This window comes from Antedon mediterranea, chromosome 4 (genome assembly GCF_964355755.1).
Source record: "Antedon mediterranea chromosome 4, ecAntMedi1.1, whole genome shotgun sequence".
In the NCBI taxonomy this organism is placed as follows: domain Eukaryota; kingdom Metazoa; phylum Echinodermata; class Crinoidea; order Comatulida; family Antedonidae; genus Antedon; species Antedon mediterranea.
In genome coordinates, this window is record NC_092673.1 from 23,183,220 (window position 1) to 23,206,489 (window position 23,270).

Below are 23,270 nucleotides of genomic sequence, written 5' to 3' on the forward strand. Positions count from 1 at the left end.
AAGGACATCAACCCTTTTGTTTAACCTTATTTTAAATTTGTTTATTATTTGATATCATTAGTAGCTTTTTGTGTCCATATGAAATATATTAACAGGCTGGATTTACCTGTTCAGAACTTTAATTAAATAAATAATGAAATTTCTCAATTGAATCAGTTTTATTAGTACCAATTTCAGTTATATAGTATAAAATAATAATATTTATAAATTGTGTCCATTCCTTAATATGATACTTATTTTTGTCTACATTGTACATTAATATCATGGTATTATTTGTTTTATTTTCCCTCAGGAATTCAAAATTATCTTGTTATCGAATCCAAGAAACTTTTCCCCCCTGGCGTAATCACAAGGACCGAATTCTTAACTCTGAGTGGAGAGGTGATATCCGAGTATCCTCTACAATACAATCCTGATAATCCTCTATTTTACAATATGTCATCGGTGACCACACCGGATGAGTATTTTTACATCAGAGTGTCCGGTGTTGACAGACAGAACTTTGATTTTCAACGTACCACGAAAACAGCTATCAGCCTGTTAATACCAGGTAAACATAATTGATATCACCCCTTTAGGTCTAAGTTCAACATCAGATATATTTTATAGTTAACATGCTCATTGGTGGTAAAGGTACACAGTTATAACAAGCTAGTGTGGTGAAGGGCCAACTCTTTCTTTTTTATTAGTCTTCTTTAAAGAGTGATGCTGATATCAGTCATAGCACTGCTTTCCACTAGTGCCATCTAAATACAATATACACCGTAAATACAATACATCATAAATACCATATACAATTTACCTGTTACATTTTTATTTTTCAGTAGGCTACTTTTAAATTTGTGTGTTTATTTGTAATTTAATTTCATTTAAAGAATTACATTTGTCATAAACTATTTGATACTATAAAACAGTAATAACATTTCAGATAATTTATTGTGATATTACATATTAACAGATCCACCTAAAGTGTCAATGCCAGCCCACTCACCTGGTTACTATGATACAAACTCTTTCCTGACATGTTATGTTGAAAGTATGGTTCCAATAGAAGTCCAGTTCAAGAGGAATGGTGCCTCCATCGGAGAAGTATTGTTCTTCAGGTAAGGCATATTTCTCATTAGATTCCCTGATGTATATAATGTATAACCCTTCCTTTGGGACATCCTTATTCAGGGGGCACTTATTAAAGGCACACTTTTTGATTTACTAGGAGCGATATGTTTTTAACACTATATGACCATACCCCTTTTCAGAAGACACCTCTATTAAGATGGCATTTGTTTAATATAGGTTCTATTATATTTGCAACACATAAAATATTCTTACACACAATTGCTTCAAGTGTACATTCTAAAACTACAATTTAAACACACCAGAATTATTTGAAAGATGGACAAAGGAAAATAAACTAGCAACATTTCAAAAGAGTCCCTCGTTTTTATATTCAAGTATATAGCATGTTTATGATATACTAAAATTACTGGGAATAGAACCCAACATCCCCACCCTCAGGCTATGTGAAGTTTATAACGATCTGTCATTGTCAATATACTGTCAATTTCATCACACCTACAAGAAATACATCAGTTATCATTCAAGTGCATCCAATCTAATTCTCTTTTTGAGATGTATATACAATTTTGAATAAAGTGTCAGAGATGACAGTAAATCTGATTCTTTAGTTAATGTTTCTACAGTTTGTAAAGTTGATAATTTTTATTGAAAAACAGGCACCATGTTCATATGAACTTCTATATACGTACAACTTATTGGAATTTAACTACCTGCTAATATAAATAAACAAACTGATAAAAATGTCTACACTTGAGAGGTGACTTTAGGCTGTTTAGAATATCATGCTGGTATAATTATATTGTATCAACATGCTTCTCTTTAAGTCAAACTTAAATATCTGTGATGGTGGTAGGTAACACGCCTTATCACCTGTTGTGCAGTCTCCTCTAGGCATAAAATGTGTTAGCTAATAGCTATAATCTGTGATAAACAGTATGTTAAACTATTAAGGATCGAGTCAAGTGCTAGTTTATGGTGTTTTTGAGATTATGACATTGTGTATGTGATGGTATGGGTTGAAGTTGAACTATGATTTACTTTGGTTTTGTGTAGTTGTGTAGTATCATTCAAAGAGGTAATAAGTGTTGATAGTTTCAGAAATCCATCCAGGGTTAACCATGTGTGGTCATCAGTATACAGTCAACTCCCCAGCAGAATCCAGTGCTTAGGCTAGACAAAGAAAATAGTTTCTTTGCCTAATCTTTGTTTCTTCACTTAACTTTTAGAATATGTTGTGGATTCTTTCTTGTTTAAATACGTAAGCCCTGTCGTTGTATTATTACTGGTGACTCTCCTGAATCCAAAATTGTTCAATGATTCAAAAGGTCCTACAATGCATTCAGAAAACATTTTAGACAACCACACATTTTAGGAAAGTTAACTGTGCAATCTATTTTGTTTTCAAAGGAAAATTGTTTTTTTTTAAATAATTTACAGTGTAACAAATACACAAAATATATGGTTTATTTTTAAGCTATGTTTTTTGCATGGCGAATAAAAATATAAAGTAGTCCTAAGGTTCGCAATACCATGTGACAAGGACATTTTAGTTGTTATGCTACATGGAAACACTTGGTACTATAAACCTTACAGCACTTTACTAAATTTAAAACTATTTAAAATGGTAATGTTATTTATGGGCATCTCTGAAAAGATACTGTAAACTTCTTCAATAATTCTGAAAATTAACAGATGGTAGGTCTGAGAAAATCCTCAATAGACAAAACATTTTTTTTGGTTAAACTTTCGTAAAACTTTTGTTTAAGATACAGTCATCATCATTTAATTGCATTACGTCGAGTACAAAATATATAAGGTCAGAAGAAAATATGCCAAGGGCTGGCCTTCAGTGGTTTAGCGTGCAAACCCTACAGAAAGATATATATTTAGATGACATCAAAGTTGTATTAATATTCCCATTACTCATGATTGGTATGGAAAGAGTTTGTGGAGTAAGGTCAGCAGACGACGCCGCTTTGTTGTGTCGTCTGCTTCAAAACCGCGTAGCCATGACTTGTACCTCCAAGTCCAGTTAAACCTCTAGGGATTAAAGATAGAAGTGTCTCTACAGGGAGTTAAGTATGCCAGGGCTGCATGTTCGACCTCCAACTGTCTCTGACGTGTGTTCCCAGTTAATCTATGACATCCTATGTAATTTAGATTTCGGTTTACTCAACACCCATGAGTTTTGTGTATTGTTGACTTAGGAATTTCTGTCTTTAGTTACATTTATATATTTAAATAAAATGAAAGGAAATAGAGTTTACTGATTATAGAAGATTGCGTTGATTGAGTGTCAATAGTTCGCTGAAAGACTAATAATTTCATTATTCAGTAATGAGTAATCTACTTGGGGTTCATGTCAAAATTATTCTGTACTGTAGTTACTGCAGTAACATATATTTTTTATTAAATGTACAAGTTTATTAAAGGCAGTCGCAGCAATAAACAATGTGTAAATAATTTGTTTATTCGTTTATTCAATAAATATATAACACATTCGATAGTAATTAATAAAAACAAGGGAAACCTAAATAAATTAAAACTTTACGCCTAGGTTCCCAGAAATAAGTGAAGTACAGTAACAAAAAAGTTGGGAAGAAAAAGATACAATATACGATATATCATAATAATTATATAAGCAGGAAAAAAAAGTAAGCAAAACGTAGACTACTTTTGACATGTTCCCTTGTTTAATTAATTTATTGAAAACCATTAATAAAAACTTAGTGAATAATAATTAGGTCACTGATACCATGAAGTTAGGAAAGTATAATGTATTTGATGTGCTTTTTTGTGATGATTCTGGTTCAACCATCCAAAAACTATAGATGACTAGTCAGTCTAATCTGAATCTTTTATAATTATAGTGGTGATGCTGAATTTACACATTTGATTGAACGGGCAACCAACTCGGATGAGGGCTACTATGAATGTTGGGCAACCAATGCTGAGGGCATTGGAAGTGCTACTACATACCTTGATGTAACAGGTAGGCCTACTTATTTTTCTAAAGTTTGTTCTCCTATTAAGGACCTTTGATCTTATATTTTGTGTACAGTAGACATACACTGTCTATACTATTCCGCAATGATCAGTATTTTTATTTTCTATACCGTTGTGTAAAGTGCATTGCAAATACTTTTACATTACAAAGTTTTATAAATTATGTACAGTATTAATAAAAGATATGTAAATGATAATAATGTTTTTTATAAGCAAACCATTACATTAGGTTATGGAAAGTAGATTATGGCAGTCTAATGATGAATTAAAAAAGTTATCTTTCATTTTATTTATTTTTTTTTAGAAATAATAAATAGCCATATTGACATTAATAATTTAAAATCTGGCAATATCTTCATTCTTTACACAAACGTGGGTGTAGGCCTGACAAGGTGTAGATGTAAACCTGACAGGGTGTAGGACTAGCTAGATTGCAATAATTATGACTTGTCTTCACTGACTTGATGTTTTCGTATGTGATTACAACTTTTTGATGAACAGATTAAAGTTTATCAAAGACCTGCACCCAAGTGTTTAGCAGAACCATATAATATATATTCCTCTGGCATTAAAATACGGGCTTCATTCACATTAATGTTTTTTAATAAATATAAAAGGTAGGTTTTTAAAAATATAACAAATATAAACCTACCCAAGGCTGGAAAAATGACATGAATTAGTCATAGTACAGTATTGCCAAAAGAGAAAATATAATAATATTTTCATGCAAAATCATGGACTATTTATGCCAATTCTTTTTTCTTAGAAATGTGTATTCTTTGATTATTGAATTATCTATGACACATTAAAAGATAAAATACCATATTTGATTTCATAATATATGGTTTTGTAGCAGATGCAATATATGTGTATATTTATTACAGTATTTCTATTGTTAAATTGTGTCATTACATGATAATAGTAACTGTTATCATGCATTTCTGAAATCAAGCAAATATGTAATACATCTGTTGCTCTCTGTTTATGTTTGAGAAAGAATTAATAATTGTCAGAATCATTGATGACTTTACCCAATAAACTTTATAACACAATCATAACAATACATTTTATTCAGGCTACTTATTTTTATAATAAAGAGGTCTTTGTGCAAAATGTACATATGTTATAATCATAAACTATAAATAACATTTTTTTGACGTGAATAAATTATTTTTCTTGTGCAGAACCTCCTCCAACCATTCAGAAGCCAGAAAACGTGACTACCCTTCCAGGAGCGAATGCCGTTCTAAGCTGCCAAGCATACAGCACTGTCAAATATAACATCACATGGACTAAGCCTAATTCATTTGTCCGTCTGAGGGAGAATGAGTTTGTGCGTCAGCTTTCAAATGGATCACTGCTTGTCATGAATGTACGTGACTCAGATGGAGGCAGATACAGATGTACAGCGGCCAATGAGGGAGGATCTGTCTTTGAAGAACTCTTCTTACTTGTCCAAGGTTCGTCGTTCTGTCCACATGTTATATTAGGGACTTAAGAAATACGACGGGAAGCCATAGGATGGTGCTCATGAATAATTAATGCATGGGCTTTAACAAGTGGGTGGAACTTAGCGTGGAATTCCGTCGCTCTAGCAAACACAGGATATTCGTCGTCCTCCACTAACCGTCGTGTTTCGTAAAGTCCCTATTATTATTTGAATATTAAGTGTCAGCTTTTGACAAAAATGTTGTCATCTTTATTTGAATGTGAATTCATTATTTTGTTGTCTTCGAGGAATAAAGAAGAGGAAAAATGTACTTCATTATATGATAAAATTATGGCAGCTTGCTAACTCCTTTAGGTTGTAATACTTCCATTAGTTCCTTTTCATCCCGTTGGGACATGGACCACTCTTGTGGTTTCGATAAGTGATTTAACTTGTAGAGTTTAACTGCTGAACTAAACATTAGTAAATATGCATTTTCTGCATTGTCTCATTTATATTATTATTTTATGGTTTATAAATTGAATTCATTAAAGTGATACTCAATAATTAAGTAAACACATAAGCATGCTAAAATAAATTTATAATCAAATGTATGTCTGACTTTTACAGAAAAATTGATAAAAAATAATACTGATTAAAATGTATAATTATTTGTTTTGCATTTTGTAGAGGTGCCAGTAATCACAATCCTTGCGTCCAACGTTACTTACACTGCTGGAATGAACCTAACACTAAACTGCTTTGCTTCTGGTTATCCAACCCCAATCATCACATGGAGTAAGAACAACCAAGAACTGCCTCGGATGACAGGGCTCTCCATCGGCTTTGACAACGAGTTGATCATCCACAATGCAGGTCCTGATGCAGCTGGATCATACTCTTGCGATGCCATTAACCCCGCCGGTTATGATACACAGAGTATTGTGGTTGAATTTACTGGTGAGTATCATTAATTTATTAGATATATAGATTGGAAATGTCTGGTTTCCCTTTGTTTTGCAAAGTTGTATGTAAATAATTTTAGTAATGACTAAAATAGCATACCAAACTTGATAGACTCCGCAATGGCAATTTGAACAAAATACGCTGCAGACATGACATATTTATATCAATTTAATTCTGGTTTATTAAAAATATAAGTGGCATTGCAAAATAACCAGATTGTACCAAATATATTTAAAATTCCATTTAAAAGTTCAAATATAAAATATGTACAAATCTAAAAATAACAAATTTACATACAGCACAATACAAACTAACTGTATTTTGCATTTAAATTTCAGCGGTTCCTGAGATCACTTTAGTAAGTGAGCAAATCCTGGTTGCTCAGGAAGAAACGGTAATCTTAACTTGTCCTGCTAGTGGCATCCCACCTCCATCAATTGTCTGGATGAAGGACAGCGATATCATTGATGAATACTCATACTATCAGGTGTTATCAGATGGCAGCTTAGAAGTGCCTAGTGCTCAGACGCTGGATGAAGGCTTGTTCAGGTGTATCGCTAGTAACATTGCTGGCACTGCAACTGCTTCCATGTACCTCGAGATTGGATGTAAGTTGATCATTTTAATACTTAAAATTCCACATTTGCAAAAAAAATTATTATATATTGTGAAATACTAAAAACAGGTAGGCAAAACATAGGCAAAACATCAAGATTCGGCTATATACCTTCATGGGTATCGTGTACACAGACAAACAAATGAATAGGGGTGGAAACATAATCTCCTTTCCTGAGGTAAATATATTTCATATAATAAGTGTACAAAATTATTATTAATCTAATTTAAATTATTTTCCATTACTTTTTCCTACAGGACTACATAAAGAAATTTAGTTACGTATTAATTGAATCTTTTAATTTTGTTACTTTTAGCCATCCCAAGAATTCTGCAACCTCCTGACAATGTTGCCATTGATATTGGATTGAATGCTTCATTCCCTTGTCTTGCCTTTGGATTCCCTAAACCAATCATCTCATGGAGAAGAATCGATGGAAAGAACTTGAATACAAACCCGAGAGTTACAGTTACCACTGGGGGCGCTCTTCACATCAGAGGTAATATTTAAAATTTATATACATTAGAAATGTATTTTATTTTCTTAATCTATTTTTAGTTGTCACGATTTTGCTGCTTCAAACAAGTATTTTAAACAATATTAAATGTTTTTTCTTTATTATTTGTATATTTTTCTCATGAAATAAATACAACATGATTATATAATACAATAAATTAGTCTTTATTTGTTAAAAAAAATATACATACATCAAGTAAAAAACATAGGAACCCTATTGAAGCGACAGGGGCCGAAAAATAAATAATACCAACTTTTCATATGCAATAAATTGTGTTTATTTTTCTTGTAGATTTAACTGTTGATGATGCGGGTACTTATATTTGCATTGCTGAAAACAAATTTGGAAAAGAAGAAGAAACCGCTCAACTCCGCATCACTGGACTTGGTAATTTTTTTTCTCCATAATCTAGAATATTTCAATTAGCAAATAATTATATTTAATATCAAGCAGAAATAGGATTACTGCTGGTAGCATAATGGTCCCAAGATCTTTGTCTAAATATGGTCTTAGACTCTTCTCCATGGGCCCAGTATAGGACCATGCTCAGTACACTGGAATATGACCCCATTTCTGTTCAAATATTCAATAATGATAAAGAAGATATAACATAGGAAAGAGATAGAATAAAGTAAAATACTTTATCCATCTTATTTATTCATCTTATCAAATCCAGCCCCTGTATGTAAAGTGACCAATGACTTGATCCCATCTAAAGGACAAGGCAATGAGATTAAAGTAACTTGCCTAAAAATTAAAGCAATATTACACATACCTCTTGTATGCTGGTCTGATATCCCTTACCGTTATTCCATATTGCTCGCTCATAATCATTTCTATTATTTTTAGTACGACCCTACATCTTTAGCAGCCCAGCGCCAGAGGAAATTGCCATTATTGGAATGAGGATCACCTTAAATTGCAGAATGGAAGGAAACCCACCTCCTCAAGTATACTGGTACAAGAATGACATCCCAGTAAATCCAAACCTCAATCAAAACTATCGACTAGAGAGCGACGGATCGCTGACAATCTCCAACATTCAAGAAGTAGATGCTGGTGTATTTAAGTGTGAAGGAATTAATGTTGCTGGCCAGACACAAGTGGAAAGTAACTTAGTTGTCCAAGGTAAATTTTACATTTTGTATCAACCGTTTATTCGGCAATAGCAGAAACAGGCCCTATCTATGTATCTTGTGTGTGTTTGTCATGTGAAATTGATTGTTACCTCTCTGGCAGACTACACAGTAACAAGTCACTTGTGGCAATCCTTGGCTGTGTGTCTAAATAAATTCATAAATAAGCCATTGTCTGCATTTTTAAACGAAAATTTAGAGGTAAAATATGATTTTTGGAGATAATTAATATGAATTATTTAGTTGTTAATGATTTTTTTTCCTTACAGTTCCACCCCGTGTTGTACCAAATCCACAAATCGATTATGTTGTCAACTTCAGACAAAACGTCACTTTAAAATGTCCAACACAAGGCTATCCACTCCCTATGATTACATGGTCTAAAGGTGGCCAGGAAATCACAACAAACAACTTGTATTACTATCAGCTTGGTAATAACCTTATAATAACGTCCGCGTCTGCTGATGACGCAGGCACGTACACATGCGATGCCAGAAATCCTGCCGGTACAGACAGTTTGGAAATATCTCTTTTCGTAAACAGTAAGTTTGTCACTTTTAATCTCTTGTTTTGTCTGTTGACAAATTAAAAATAATTTACGCTAATTTTGTTAATTAAGATTATTTTTATGGGTTAAATAAAGTTTTATTAGTTTATAATTAGTGTCAGATTGATGATGACACTGTTAGCAGATTCACAAATCTTACTAACCAATATTAAGCCATCCACGACCCTGGAGAATTGTCATAGGCCTGTAGCTTATTATCTGTCTATGAAAAATACCACATTAAATCCCAGGTGTATACTTAGAAGTAAATAAGCTTTTCTTTATTATTGCACTCCTGGGATTTTACTTAGCCCTTTAGGAATATAAGCAAAGTATAGATATACTGTACTTACTTATTCATTTTCTATTTTTCTTTGTAGTTCCACCAAAGTTCAAACCAAACCAGAAGGAAGGAGTCGTTAATGTTGTTATAAACCAGACTCTGTGGCTTCCTTGTTCCGTGGACAGTGTTCCTGCTGCCGACTTCACGTGGTATAAGAACGGCTTCCGAATCACACCGACAACCACTAACCAACTCAATAACAATGAAACATTGTGGATTGGCGAAACTAAACTTTCTGACTCTGCTGATTATATCTGTGTGGCTTCTAACATTGCTGGAAATATTTCAAAGACATTTACGGTTAATGTTTGGGGTATGTTCTAATACTAACTAATCATTAAAAATATATACTGGTGAGTGTCTGATACAAATGTTTCTCAGCTCTTTATAAATGAAATATCCTAAAATAACCAAAACAAATTGACGATAAAGCAGAGAAATTTTTATAATTATTATTATTCAATCCCATTCAACTGTTGCAACCCAATCCCCTACCCATTTTACCCTTCCTTACCGTTTTAAAAGTAGGTCTAATCTCTAAAGTACTATCAGAGTTTTAAACCTGTGTTTGCACTTAATATCTCTGTATGCTTTTGGCCTATAATATTTAATTAGAAACAAAGAACGCAAGTGCAAGATTTGATTGGCATCGCATCATTCACATACTGATAACAATGATTATAGACACCTGTCACCGATTTGTCTGACATAACTGATTCTGATATAACTGATAAAATACATTTTAATTGTCTTTGACTTCACTTATTAAAATGATACTTGATACTTCATTTGTACCCTTTATCTGTTGTTACATATTTTACTGGAACTAATCAAATTATATACTTTGCCAAAATAATTGTTCTAGAACATTAGAAATTGCATTTTTTTTTACAATTGCTGGTTAACGTTGTGAGGTTAATTTCCCGATTGATCGTAATCAAAACGGTACTGGGTATGGTCTACTAGTTTTTCTGCTCCCAACCAGTACATCCATTCATAGAAGCTTTGATGAAGTAAGCCTACCTGGTGGTAACCATAGAACGGTTCCGAGATAACGACTATACTTCGGCTTTAGTCAATACAATATGGAAAAAATTGTTAGAGATAGAGTATACGATGTTTGATTATGTGTAGATGTGTGATTTGTTCTTTTTATTCAAATGATGTTATGTATTTAATAAATTTGTTATATCAATTAATTAAATTATCGTAGATTGCATATTATGATGAAATTAACATGATAACTCATATACTTTCATAAATGTTGTAGTCAAAATTAAAACCAGAAAGAAAAAGTGTGAAATAATTACTCTATACATGGTCAGTCAAGACTTGAAATTTGCCAAAGGATTAGTTAATTAAAGAAAAGAAAAAAATATATTATATAAAATAGATATATTTATAGATATAAATAAAAAGGCAAATTACTGAAAAAATTACAATGCTGTTGGTATCAGTGGCTGGATCTCAATGGAGATACAAAATGAAATAAGAAAAAGCTAAATCTAAACGGTAAAGAAAGTATATTTTTAAGACTGAGTTTATATGCAATCAGATAAAATGATTACTTACACTGAAAAATAAACTATTATTACATTTAGTTCCACCAACAATTGTTCCTGATGAAAGAGTTTGGACTGTACATGAAGGTGATGACATCGTCCTGCCATGTATCGTGCAAGGAATTCCCACTCCAGAAGTTGAATGGCAGAAGGATGGCCGTGCCATAAAGAGACGCTCACAAAGACTAACCAAACTGGATGTTGGATCATTGGAAATTATCAGTGCCATCAAGACAGACACAGGAACATACATCTGTAGTGTAAGAAATGATGCTGGTACTCTACAAAGGACCATCTTCTTGGATGTCTATGGTTAGTGTGTTTTTATTACTTGTATTTTGTCAGCTGTAAAGCTCTGTCTACACTATCAAACTTTATGTGACAACAAAATGTGATGTGCCCATATATGGACATAATGATGTCATAATACTACCATATGTGGGCACATCACACTTTTTTTTGTCAAACTAGTTTGATAGTGTAGACCTATCTATTTATTAGTGTATTAGTATTACAGTAGGCTGCCACAAATATTAATTTTGTCATTATTCAAAGACAAGTATTTTTCATTTAACTTTTTCTTGACCTTCTGCATCGGTAAACTTTTTATTGTTTGTTTTTACGAAAATGAAAAAAGTTAATTTATTTTGAATTTTAGAATGAATAATTATGATTTAATTAATTAACAATTTCAGTACAACCGGAGATCATAGATCAAACCCAAGTTTACGATGTTAATGAGCAAACCTCAGTCACTCTGTCCTGTTCTTCAAGCGGTATTCCAAGTCCGCAGATCACGTGGATGAAAGATGGTAAAGAAGTCGTAGAAGCAACTCGTGGTGACATGGAATCACGATTTGAAATTGACCAATCAGCTGGCACACTTACCATTCATAACGCAATAGAAAGCGACACTGGTATTTATGTGTGTACCGTTAGCAATCCAGCCGGTATCACATCAAAGGAAATTACCCTTCTTGTCAACAGTAAGTTATTATTTAAATTATAAAAACTTTATCAGTCAATAACAATAATTTTAAAGCTTTTAGAACTACACATGATATTAAAAGTGTTACAGTATGACTATCAATTTTAATTTAGTTATGCCATTTATTCAATTTTGAGTTCATGTGTGTAAATTAGATTAAAATGTCTACAGCATGACTAATTCAAACCGATTTTATTATTATTTAATAGTTTTTTCTTGTGAAAATGTTATATATGTTTAAATACTTAATTATACAATTGTCAGGTGTAAATAGTTGTCATTGAATATTTAAGCTGAATTAGTAATAATTTATCCTAGAAATTTGTCCTGCTTAAATTTGTAAATTATATTTGTTTCTGTAAAGAAAAGCTTTACTGGATCTATTTGCCAATCTTTAAGAAGAATTTCTATTACTAGATGGTACGCTCGCTTCGCTCGCGTACCATCTAGGTCGTGCCCACAGATGGTTCTCGAATACATAATAATTTCAGCGTTAAAAAACTGGCGATTTCAAATGTACGTACTGCAGGACAATAATACATGTCGTGTACAGGAACGAATAAATAGACACTGTGATTTATGTACTCAACTAAAATTAGCACCCTATTACTTCCGAAAGAGAAACTTGTCACAAAATAAGACCAATTGTTTAAGTCAAATTTAAACAAACTTAATTTGTGTTTTGTATGTAACATTAGGGTTGAGGGATGGGGAAGAGGATGGGTGCAAAGAGGAACAATGTTAAAATATATTCTTTATCCATTAACGAAATATTAATTGCTTTCATGTTTTACAAATAATATACCACTAAACACAGTAAAACATTGCGATGTAATACTTTGTTGAAACTATCACCGTCCTAGTCGATTGAAATAGTACAGTACATGTAACGATACATCACTACGACGTGTATATGTTTATAATATAATGTAAAACAATTTGTGAAAACCACCTCTATTCGGGTAAAATCATAAATTCGATTTAATCGTCAATAAATATTAAATTATCTAACTTAACTTAATTAGTAGGCCTAATGGTTTTCAATTGTTTCTTAGAGCCAATTCATACTTAAGTTGGTTCCTACCCTACCCACCAAAGTTGTTCTGCGTTTAGGGCATGTGATGTACCGTAGGCCTATTCTCTACTGGTTTTACAACGCTACTCATGCCAGTGAGGGAAAGGTGATGATGTGGGTGGTTTAAATGCAATAATAAAGATGTGTACATAATATACGGCGAGTGAAAACGCTAGCTCATTATCCGTTTAAAAAAAAATTATATCCAACCTCTGCAGCACAGATTGAAAACAAAAATGGATCGAATTTCGAGTATACAGTACTGTACTTGCCTTTAACGACGCCTGAGGGAATAGACACTTGTGAAACAGAGATTGGAATGTTCCATTCATCGCAAATCAATACATTTGTATAATCGTATATTAAATCTATCAAAATAGTATTTTTTTAAGAAAATCGGCCTGTCTTCAACATTATGATGCTGTACTCTAGCTGTTCAACCAGTTTTCAGCTATTAAAAACAATTATCGTAGGAGGAGATAGGAAAATGCGAAGCCTCTTCGTATTTTTGTGGTGGGTATTTTTCAAGATGGACATCCATTAGACAGTGTATACCACGATCGGAAAACACCCCTATTTGGGGCAAATCGTTGAACCTAAATTCGTTTTAATCGTCAATAACTAATTACCTAACTCAATTTAATTAGTAAACAGGGTTACATCAGATGGTTAAAATCAGTACTGAAAGTATGAACCAACTTTATATACCATCGAGTAGAAATTCTAGAAATAAACCGAGATTTACCGAATTTTGCCCTTACGTAAATTTATATATAGATTATTTTGTTATAATGGACAAATAAAGCTTTTCAGTATTTTCAGTAGTTCTAACAGGAATACAATTCATTTTATGTATTTTGGTGACAAAAATGTAATGAATAAAATACACATAACATAGACAAAGACCTAACAATTAGGAAGTACACTTACTGATATTTAAGTTCTTCCTTTTTCTAGTTGCACCTGTGATCCCTGAATGGGACCGAGACAATGATGTAGATGTTGTAATTGGCAACCCAATAGAGTTACCATGTGAGGTTGAATCTACCCCTTCACCTTACTACACCTGGTACAAGGACGACAATCTTCTCAATCCCAACAAAGAGGTGTTCATTAGTTCCAACGGTAACCTCGGAATTCTCAGAACAACTGTACTAGATAGTGGAATCTACACATGTATTGCTTCCAACATTGCTGGCAACATTTCAAAGATTTTCCGTGTTGAAATTCAAGGTATATTATAATTAGGCAATCAACACACTGCACACTGATACCAAGAAAACCTAGTTTCAAAATCACAAGTTATAAATAAGAAATATTACCCCATACCCCAAAATTTTGTGTTGCATATTTTCCATAGGATATGTTATATACAGTATTCGTAAACAAGAAACCCTATTAAAGCTTGGTTCCCACTAGAGACGCAACGTAATGCAACGTACGTGATTTGACAAATCACAAAAGATGGATTATTGAACATTCGCTTAATTTGCGTTTACATCCTTCTGCTGTGTAGTGGGAACCAAGCTTTAGCTGTACAATTGATTATTGATAATTAATTATTGATTTCTGCAAAAATAGACATAATAAAAAATGATTGACAGAAATTAAATTTTGTTAACATTAAAAACTTGACTTGGCACATAAACTATTACAAATTTGTCATTATATCAGTTTAAAATTAGTACAATTTCAACCATTTTACTGTTAAAACTTAATCTATATTTTTTCATCTTCAGTTCCTCCAACCATTCTACCTGGATTAAATAGCCTAACATTAGTATCTGGGGAAACAGCGTATTTGAAATGCGAGGTAGATGGAATCCCATACCCACAGGTCATGTGGCACAAAGACGGTCAGTTGTTGAACATTGATCAAGATCCTCGCATGATGTACATAATCGCAAGTGGTATGCTTAGCATCGATAACGTGCAGGATCCAGACACAGGAGAGTATGAATGTTACGCATCGAATCCTGCTGGTCAAACAAGCAGAAGAATATCAATGTTTGTCCAAGGTAAGTTGAGAATTAATTAAAACAAATTATTTATAATTTAAGAAAATATACTGTAACATAAATAAACATTTACACACGATTATTGACGTAAAGAATATATCTTTTTATTCTATAGTTCCTCCTCTGATTCTGGATGAACGTACTGGCTATGAAGTCATCGTGCGAAACCCAGTCACACTCAACTGCCCTGCATCTGGAATACCAGAACCTGAAGTCACATGGTATAAGGATAGTATACTTATCCTGAAGGATGATATGCGATACTTTCAGATGCCGTCTGGATCACTTCAAATCTCATCCACGGTACGAGAAGACAGGGGAGAATTTAAGTGTTCATGGACCAATGCAGCTGGATCCGATGAGAAAATCACTTATCTTACAGTACATGGTAAGTAGTGACTAATTGAGTCTTACTGAACCAAGACAGGTAATGGGCCATTTAACTAAGTTCATTAAAAGGTGGAGGTGGTTTTGATGTGCACTCAATCATAACCCACCTTGAAATTTTGAGTAAAACCATTTTGTGTGGAAAATGAAAAAAAAAGTTTTAGAGGATTAATGTATTTACTGTTTAGTCTTGTCTGGATTTTAATCGATGTCTTTATAAATATAATTTATTTTGTGAATTTTCTTTAATAAAGAAGTTTCTGCATGAGTTAGTAGATTTTGAAAAAAACAAAAATTAGCAAAACTCACCTGCTTGTCTCAGCAAGACAGTGAAACTTTCAAACAGGATGTTTTGCTAATTGTTGGTTTTTTCAAAAAGAACTACTAACTCATGGATATCCAAAACCAGATAAACATTTTTAATCAAGTTTCTGCATGTTTGAGCTTCAAGTGTAATGACTGCAAAAAATCTAAAAGACTCTTAATGATGTTATTAATTATTAATTAATTAATATAGTAAAATAAGTGTACACTATTATGTCTTTTAAACAGTTCCTCCTAGAATCATTGATCTCGATCAATTGGATGATTACAATGTTATTGTAAACATGCTGGTTACGCTTGAATGCCCTGTAGACAGCTTTCCACCACCTGTATTCATTTGGGAGATGAACAGTCGTGAGATTGATACTTCAAATCCTTATTACGAGCATTTTGATGACGGTTCGCTCGTCATTCGTTCAGCCCAGCTTGTAGATACAGGAGAATATAAGTGTATTGCTATGAATGTTGTTGGAAATACTTCACGTACAATGCAGTTGAAAGTGCAAGGTTTGTATTATGTGTTTTCTTTTCTACAGAGTATTTCTAAAGCCTAGTCTACACTAGCAAACTTTACCGAACTTTTTTTGCAACAGTGGTGTAATGCAGAGGCCTGGTACCCCTGGTTTGAAGACCCTAAGTGGCCTTTCAATACTTTTTTCGACATATTTTAATGCCTGTTTTTTCTTTGAGCCTTGCTCTGGCCCCCTGGGCTTAACCAGTGAGCGTTCATAGTCGTTACGCCACTGCTGGTGGATCATTTTACTGCAAAGCACCCAAAGACTATTTGATTTGCTGAGTTCACAAACCTCAGCAAACTAGTTATCTGTTTTTACCAAATGGTCAAACATTTTAACTTCAACTTCTGTTTTGTCTTTCAATTATTATATAACTTTCTTTGACATAATTTTAATTTTTAAAATGTATTTTCATTAATTTTCCAATACCAGTACCACCAGAGATCAGTGATGGGCCAACTTTATTAAAAATAATGCTTGGAGAAGTCGCTCACCTTCCATGTGAGGTTTCTGGTGTACCTCCACCAGATGTGATCTGGCAGAAGGATGGTAGGGTTCTTGACATCGAGAACAACAACATGGTGAAAGAGCAATCTGGATCTCTGACAATTTACAATGCTGTCCAATTTGATTCTGGTGCATACACTTGTGTAGTTACCAATGAGGCTGGATCAGAGACTAGGCTTATTAAGGTCAAAGTACTTAGTAAGTACAATTTGGTAAATCAGATGTATATTTAATAACAATGAAATATAACTTCCAGATTATATACTGTTTCTACAGTGAAAATTTATGCATTGTATGAATTATATGAAAATTAAAAACTAATAATTATGGTCTAAACCTTACAAAACTGCATGTTTACATGTTCCTAACTAGCCAAACAATGTGTTCAATGCCATCTACTGTTTTATATTTTGCATTAAGAAAATTAAAAATATTTAAAATCTTAAATATTTTAGGCAAACCATACATCAGGAAAGATATGCCACCCGTTGTCACGCCAACCATGGGTACCTCAATCAAGATCCCATGTTCATCTATTGGCCTTCCATATCCAGAGGTTCATTGGTATAAAGACAATGTTGAAATCCAGAAGTATCAAAGAGGCTATACTATAATGAATGATGGAACCTTAAGTATTGCCAGCTTACAGCCATATGATAGTGGTAACTTTACATGTATAGCAGAGAATGAAGCTGGTAGAGACAGTGTAAGCATGCTGGTTGACACACAAGGTAAAACTAATACAATCAGAATTATTGAGTTCTTTATTATTGCCTTTTTTTAATATATAAGAAGTTATATACAATTTTTATAATCTGTAATATTATACATAGTATCAGTAAAAAAAAACTACAAAATGATGAATTAATTAATTTGATTTCTTTAATCTTAGTACAACCAAGAATTGCAGGAGAGAATACCATTCGAACCCCATCTAAGCAAGCAGCCATGTTGGGAAAGCCTGTCAACTTGTTCTGCAATGTTACAGATGGACATCCAGATGCATTCATTCAATGGTATCGTGATGGCAATCCAGTATATCTCTGGGAGAGTGGTTTACAGATTTCTGAAGATGGCATGCTCTTGCAGATTCCATCCTTCCAGGAAGTTGACGTTGGTATCTATGAATGCATTGCCACAAATACTATCGGCAACAGTACTCGGTTCTATGATGTCTCCATCTATGGTTAGTTTCATTTATGATTTAATAACAATGTCAACCAGATGGTAAATGTTCGATCTATACATAATGTAATATATAAAAAACCAGTAGTACAAAAAATTGAATCTTGATATTTTCAGTGCCTCCAACAATCTCCCAAGAAGACTTCACAGTGAAGACACTGAATGCTGGTGCCACTCTTTCACTCTTTTGTGAAGCATACGGAACACCTCCACCACGTTATATTTGGAAAATCAATAATATTCCACTATCAAGCACCAACACACGATACATCGTACAGGAAGATGGTTCATTGACCATCAGACGAACACAAGTGTTTGATTCTGGTATCTTCATGTGTGTTGCACAGAACATTGCTGGCAACGATTCTATTATTGTTGATGTCCGCATCTTTGGTATGTTGTTCTGTTTTTTATGATATAATTGTTTTTTTTATTCAGTAAAAACTATTAAACCTATTAAAGTGAGTCCCAATAAAGTGTTCCCTACAGGGATGTCCTCTTAATATGAGTGGCCATAGTGCTAAAACATAATAATGATCCCTTTGTTTGTACATAGTGTCACAGGAAAGTGTCCCTTTAGTAGGATGTAGCAAAAGAAGGATAATATACTTTCTGTATACTAAAAAATATAATTTCCTTTCAACTCAATTGTCTATGTTTTACCAAACTAAACACCCTATTTTCTGATAATTTATGTTTATAGTAAAACCAAGTATCAGCAAAGGCCCTCAAGTAAGAAGTGTTGTGATTGGTGATGGCGTCATCCTACCATGCGAAGCAGCTGGTGTACCGAGACCTAGTGTCACATGGCAAAAGAATGGTGTTCCATTGATTATCAACAATCAAACTATGGAGCAGATGGTGTCAGGAACTTTACACTTCTTGACAACAACTGAAAACGATCCTGGCACGTACAGATGCATTGCAGAAAATGAGGCTGGTGTAGCTAACAGGAAGATCTTTTTGAATGTTCTTAGTAAGTTGCTAAATGTAGTTAGTTGTTATAGGGTAGATGGCTTTCAATTCTGGGTTAATTATTTCCACAGAAGGAATACAAGTCATGGCATTAAGGAAGTAGGCCAATATATAATAGAATAAAATTAGTCAATAAGTATTCTGGTTAAGTATATCTCAGCAACCAGTTAGTAACTGTAAAAACCTCTAAGTTAGTCAAGGCTAAGTATGTGATCAGATTGATATGTAATAAAGAATAAAATAAAAAAACCATAAACATTTCAGATTTACACTGAAACCAAGAACGTTAGGGACGTTACGGAATCATCTCCCAGTGTGATCAAGTACTTGACCTCCTAGCAGTGTTGTACTAAAGAGGCTACCCAGTATAAAGAATACATAAACACAAAAATATGTATACAACATCCCAGTGAAATTCTGATATCCAATGAAAGACCACAACCTAGTTCTGTACAATAATTCTTAAATATTTGTTTTTATCCTTTCTTAAAACATTTCTTTAAACATTGTACTTTCAGTTCCACCATCCCCAACTCCAAATTCTCCAGACAACGTGGCAGCAACCATTACAAATGATGTCACAATACCATGTGTTGTCACTGGATCGCCAAGACCTCAAGTGACATGGTGGAAGAACAATCGTCAGCTACAGATAGATGGACTGAAGTATATTCAGACAGAAGATGGACTGAAGATACGTAGAGTGGATACAGCAGATGCTGGTGTCTATACTTGCTATGCCATCAATGATGCTGGAGTATTACCTGTAGATGTTGAAATGACGGTACAAGGTAGGAGTCAAATGTTTCTCATGTATTGTCTTTGATTTAGAAAATTACAAGCCTATATCTAATTAAAGCCAGGTCATCTTTCATCATCATCATGGCATCTTTCATCAAGGTTTCAGTAATCATATCAGGCAATATCATAGCAGAATATAAGAGATAAGTTTCCAATATATTATAATGTTTAAGTCTCTCTAAGTAGACCTATTTTTTGAAGAAGTGAAATGTGTAAATAGGCAGTGTTTTGAAGGCTTTGGAAAATGTATTCATAAATTCATCTGATTCTATAAATTTTAGTTGTAATTTTTGTCTTCATGCTGAACCATTTTTTATTTATTATATAATATATTTTTACCTTTTTGAGATTTTGTCAACACCTTGTCAGCATCCTAAAGTCTGGCCTATTTTCACATGGCCATCAATATTACACCAGGGAAGAGTGAAATTATTTAATTTCACTCTTCTGGTTACACTTAAAGTTTCTAAAGTATGCCTCTTATTTCAGTGCCACCAAAGATAACTGGATCTACAATCGAAAGAAACAAGCCAGTTGTGAAGACTAACAGAATTTACCTGGAATGTTCTGTCACTGATGCTTACCCTCCTGCTAAGGTCAGTTGGTACAAGAATGACCAGCTAATCAGTGGTAGCAGTCCTAATGTCATAATCATTGGAGATGGCCGTGCTCTTGAGATTCGTAGTTCAACAGAAGATGACACTGGTAACTACTTCTGTATGGCATCCAATGTTGCAGGAAATGCAACTAAACACTGGAATATAGAAATCCAAGGTATGTCAATAATATTCTAATATAATGTCAATACAGTCAACTCTCCCAATACCAGACCTTAAGGCTGGCCTTAAATGTCTGGTTTTATAAAAAGTCTGGTATTCGGAATGTGTTTCTAATGGTAAAAATGAAATTACAGAGAGTCCGGTGTTGGCTACATATATTTAAAGATAATTTAAAAATAATACAATTACATCATTGCTTTTGTATCATGTGCCATTCAGTACTGGTTATGCGGAGTGTAAAAGTGATGTTTAATTGATCAATAAAATGTTCCTACATTGCACGTTTTTCACTTTGGGAATTGTTTGCCATGCCCATTAGACTAAAGTGACTGTCGGGCGTTCAAAAGCCAAATTGCAGTATGTTTCTTTGCAATCGTTAAACATTACTAATAAAATGTAATTTTTATTAATCATATTTGTTGTCTTCATTTTTTCTCTCTTGATTAGTTCCTCCAACCATCAACAACAACGACCCAGTAGACCTGACAGTTGTCATTGAAAGTGGTATTGTTCTACCATGTGAAATTCAAGGATATCCTCAACCATACGTCAAATGGTACAAAGATGGACAAGAGATATTTGGTAACAATATCAACCACAAAATCAAAGAGAGTGGCTCATTTGAAATAAAATATGCTACTGCAAAGGATTCTGGGACGTACATCTGTAGAGCATATAATACTGCTGGTAATGCTACAAAGACTATTCACCTCATTACACATGGTAAGTGTGCAACATTATTTAATCATTTATGATTGCTCAGGGGTGGTCTTCTTTACTGCATATAATTGCTCTGGTGTTTTTGTGACTGACAATGATTGTTCGGGAGTCTCAAATGCCCATAATTAAAATTGTCTTCTCAAAATGTCAACTGCTCAGGAGTTGTCACGATTGCCCAAGAATTGTCATGACTGCCTGGGAGTTGTCACGATTGCCTAGGAGTTGGCTCGACTGCCAGGGAATCTTCATGACTGTCAAAGAGTCTTTATGATTTCCCTAGAGTCTTTATGATTGTCAGAGATTACCAAGACTTCCCATTATTGTACCTAACTACACAGGATTACACTGGAGTATCTATGGTTGCCCTGAACTGACTGTTAAATATTGCTCAGGAGCCTTTATTTTGAATATTATCAATTTGATTTCAAGTTTTAATTTCATTTATTAATTTCATATGGAATGGATAATACTAATATTATTAACTAATTGGTGTAAAAATATTTAGTTCCACCCAGGTTTGGTGATATCCCAATTGACAGGAACAATATAGTGGTGTCACCTGGTGACCCTGTCCTCCTGCCGTGCGAGGCTGTAGGTAATCCACGACCCAACTTTCAGTGGAGTAAAGAAGGATTGGTGCTTCCCGAACAAAGTGCTGGCTATATTATCTTGTCGTCTGGTTCAATGTATCTTAACAGTACGCGCGAGTCAGACAAAGGAACATACACTTGTTTTGTATCCAACATCGCAGGCACCATCCAGAAGGATATACACTTATTTGTACAAGGTAATTGAATATTTAATTAGTTCATTCATTTTGAATGTTTTTCTTTTCTTTTGCTATGTATATATTATGTCATCATGGTATTAAGAAATAAATAAAAAGATGAATGAATGAATGGTATATTTGATTGGGCTGTTTTAAGCAGATACTCATAGAAGTAGCTACTGAAACTCCTTGCTATTTTTATGCAAGCAGTGGGAGTAGATCACTGCAAGGTGTTTGCAAGTGGCCAGTTGAATACGCTGAATGACTACTTTTAATTACACTTTCTTACGTATTCATTATGTGTTGTATATACAGAAAGACCAAATATAGAGAGTGGAGCACTTGCTGTGGAATACTCTCCACCAGAAGGCAAAGATATGAACTTGCTCTGTCCAGCCACTGGTACACCAGTACCAGACTTTCATTGGTTTAAAGATGGTGTACCAGTCTCAGGTCCTCGATTCAAAATTAAGACAGATGGTACCCTTCAGATTACGGATGTTTTAAGATCAGATTCTGGTAGCTACCAATGCTTAGCTAGCAACATTGCTGGAAATACTACATTGCAACTTGATCTGGTTGTTAGAGGTAAGATCTACAGACAATTATAATCAGTAAATTCAGGAAGTATCCCTCCACAATTTTGTTACTAAAATTCTTTTTTTCTGTTTCTGTTTGTCTGTTGTATTTTCTTTATTGTATAGGCCATCCTCAACTTTTTACTTTAATTGTCTTTTCAGTGCCGCCACGCATCGTGAACTCAACAATACCGATTGATGTTGTCATCTTCCTTCATAATCCACTTAATCTTATCTGTGAGGTTGTTGATGCTGTTCCTTACGCCAACATCAATTGGAAGAAGAATGGAGAGACCATTCTGGATAAGACTCCAGATATTCAGATCCTTGATAATGGTCAGACCTTACACTTTCCCAGTGTGGTGTCTGAACATGGTGGGCGCTACACCTGTATAGCTGATAATGGAGTTGGCCAAGCTACTAAATTCTGGGGAGTTACTGTCCACAGTA

At 33.7% G+C, this 23,270-nt stretch overlaps 1 protein-coding gene across 1 annotated transcript in view; it reads left to right on the forward strand.

The window, feature by feature from the left end:
• The window catches only part of LOC140046956 (hemicentin-1-like), an 80,129-nt gene that overhangs the window by 33,729 nt on the left and 23,130 nt on the right, over positions 1-23,270 (forward strand). The window contains exons 6-33 of the mRNA XM_072091731.1: positions 293-550; positions 959-1,103; positions 3,948-4,069; positions 5,268-5,543; positions 6,203-6,472; positions 6,817-7,086; positions 7,411-7,593; positions 7,903-7,998; positions 8,461-8,739; positions 9,017-9,289; positions 9,675-9,950; positions 11,239-11,511; positions 11,895-12,185; positions 14,220-14,495; positions 15,002-15,280; positions 15,396-15,668; positions 16,220-16,498; positions 16,939-17,211; positions 17,469-17,744; positions 17,906-18,199; positions 18,316-18,591; positions 18,902-19,174; positions 19,692-19,964; positions 20,464-20,748; positions 21,201-21,476; positions 21,979-22,260; positions 22,558-22,830; positions 22,983-23,267. Of these exons, the coding sequence (XP_071947832.1) occupies positions 293-550; positions 959-1,103; positions 3,948-4,069; positions 5,268-5,543; positions 6,203-6,472; positions 6,817-7,086; positions 7,411-7,593; positions 7,903-7,998; positions 8,461-8,739; positions 9,017-9,289; positions 9,675-9,950; positions 11,239-11,511; positions 11,895-12,185; positions 14,220-14,495; positions 15,002-15,280; positions 15,396-15,668; positions 16,220-16,498; positions 16,939-17,211; positions 17,469-17,744; positions 17,906-18,199; positions 18,316-18,591; positions 18,902-19,174; positions 19,692-19,964; positions 20,464-20,748; positions 21,201-21,476; positions 21,979-22,260; positions 22,558-22,830; positions 22,983-23,267 (7,185 nt within the window). The remainder of the gene's footprint in view (positions 1-292; positions 551-958; positions 1,104-3,947; positions 4,070-5,267; positions 5,544-6,202; positions 6,473-6,816; positions 7,087-7,410; positions 7,594-7,902; positions 7,999-8,460; positions 8,740-9,016; positions 9,290-9,674; positions 9,951-11,238; positions 11,512-11,894; positions 12,186-14,219; positions 14,496-15,001; positions 15,281-15,395; positions 15,669-16,219; positions 16,499-16,938; positions 17,212-17,468; positions 17,745-17,905; positions 18,200-18,315; positions 18,592-18,901; positions 19,175-19,691; positions 19,965-20,463; positions 20,749-21,200; positions 21,477-21,978; positions 22,261-22,557; positions 22,831-22,982; positions 23,268-23,270) is intronic.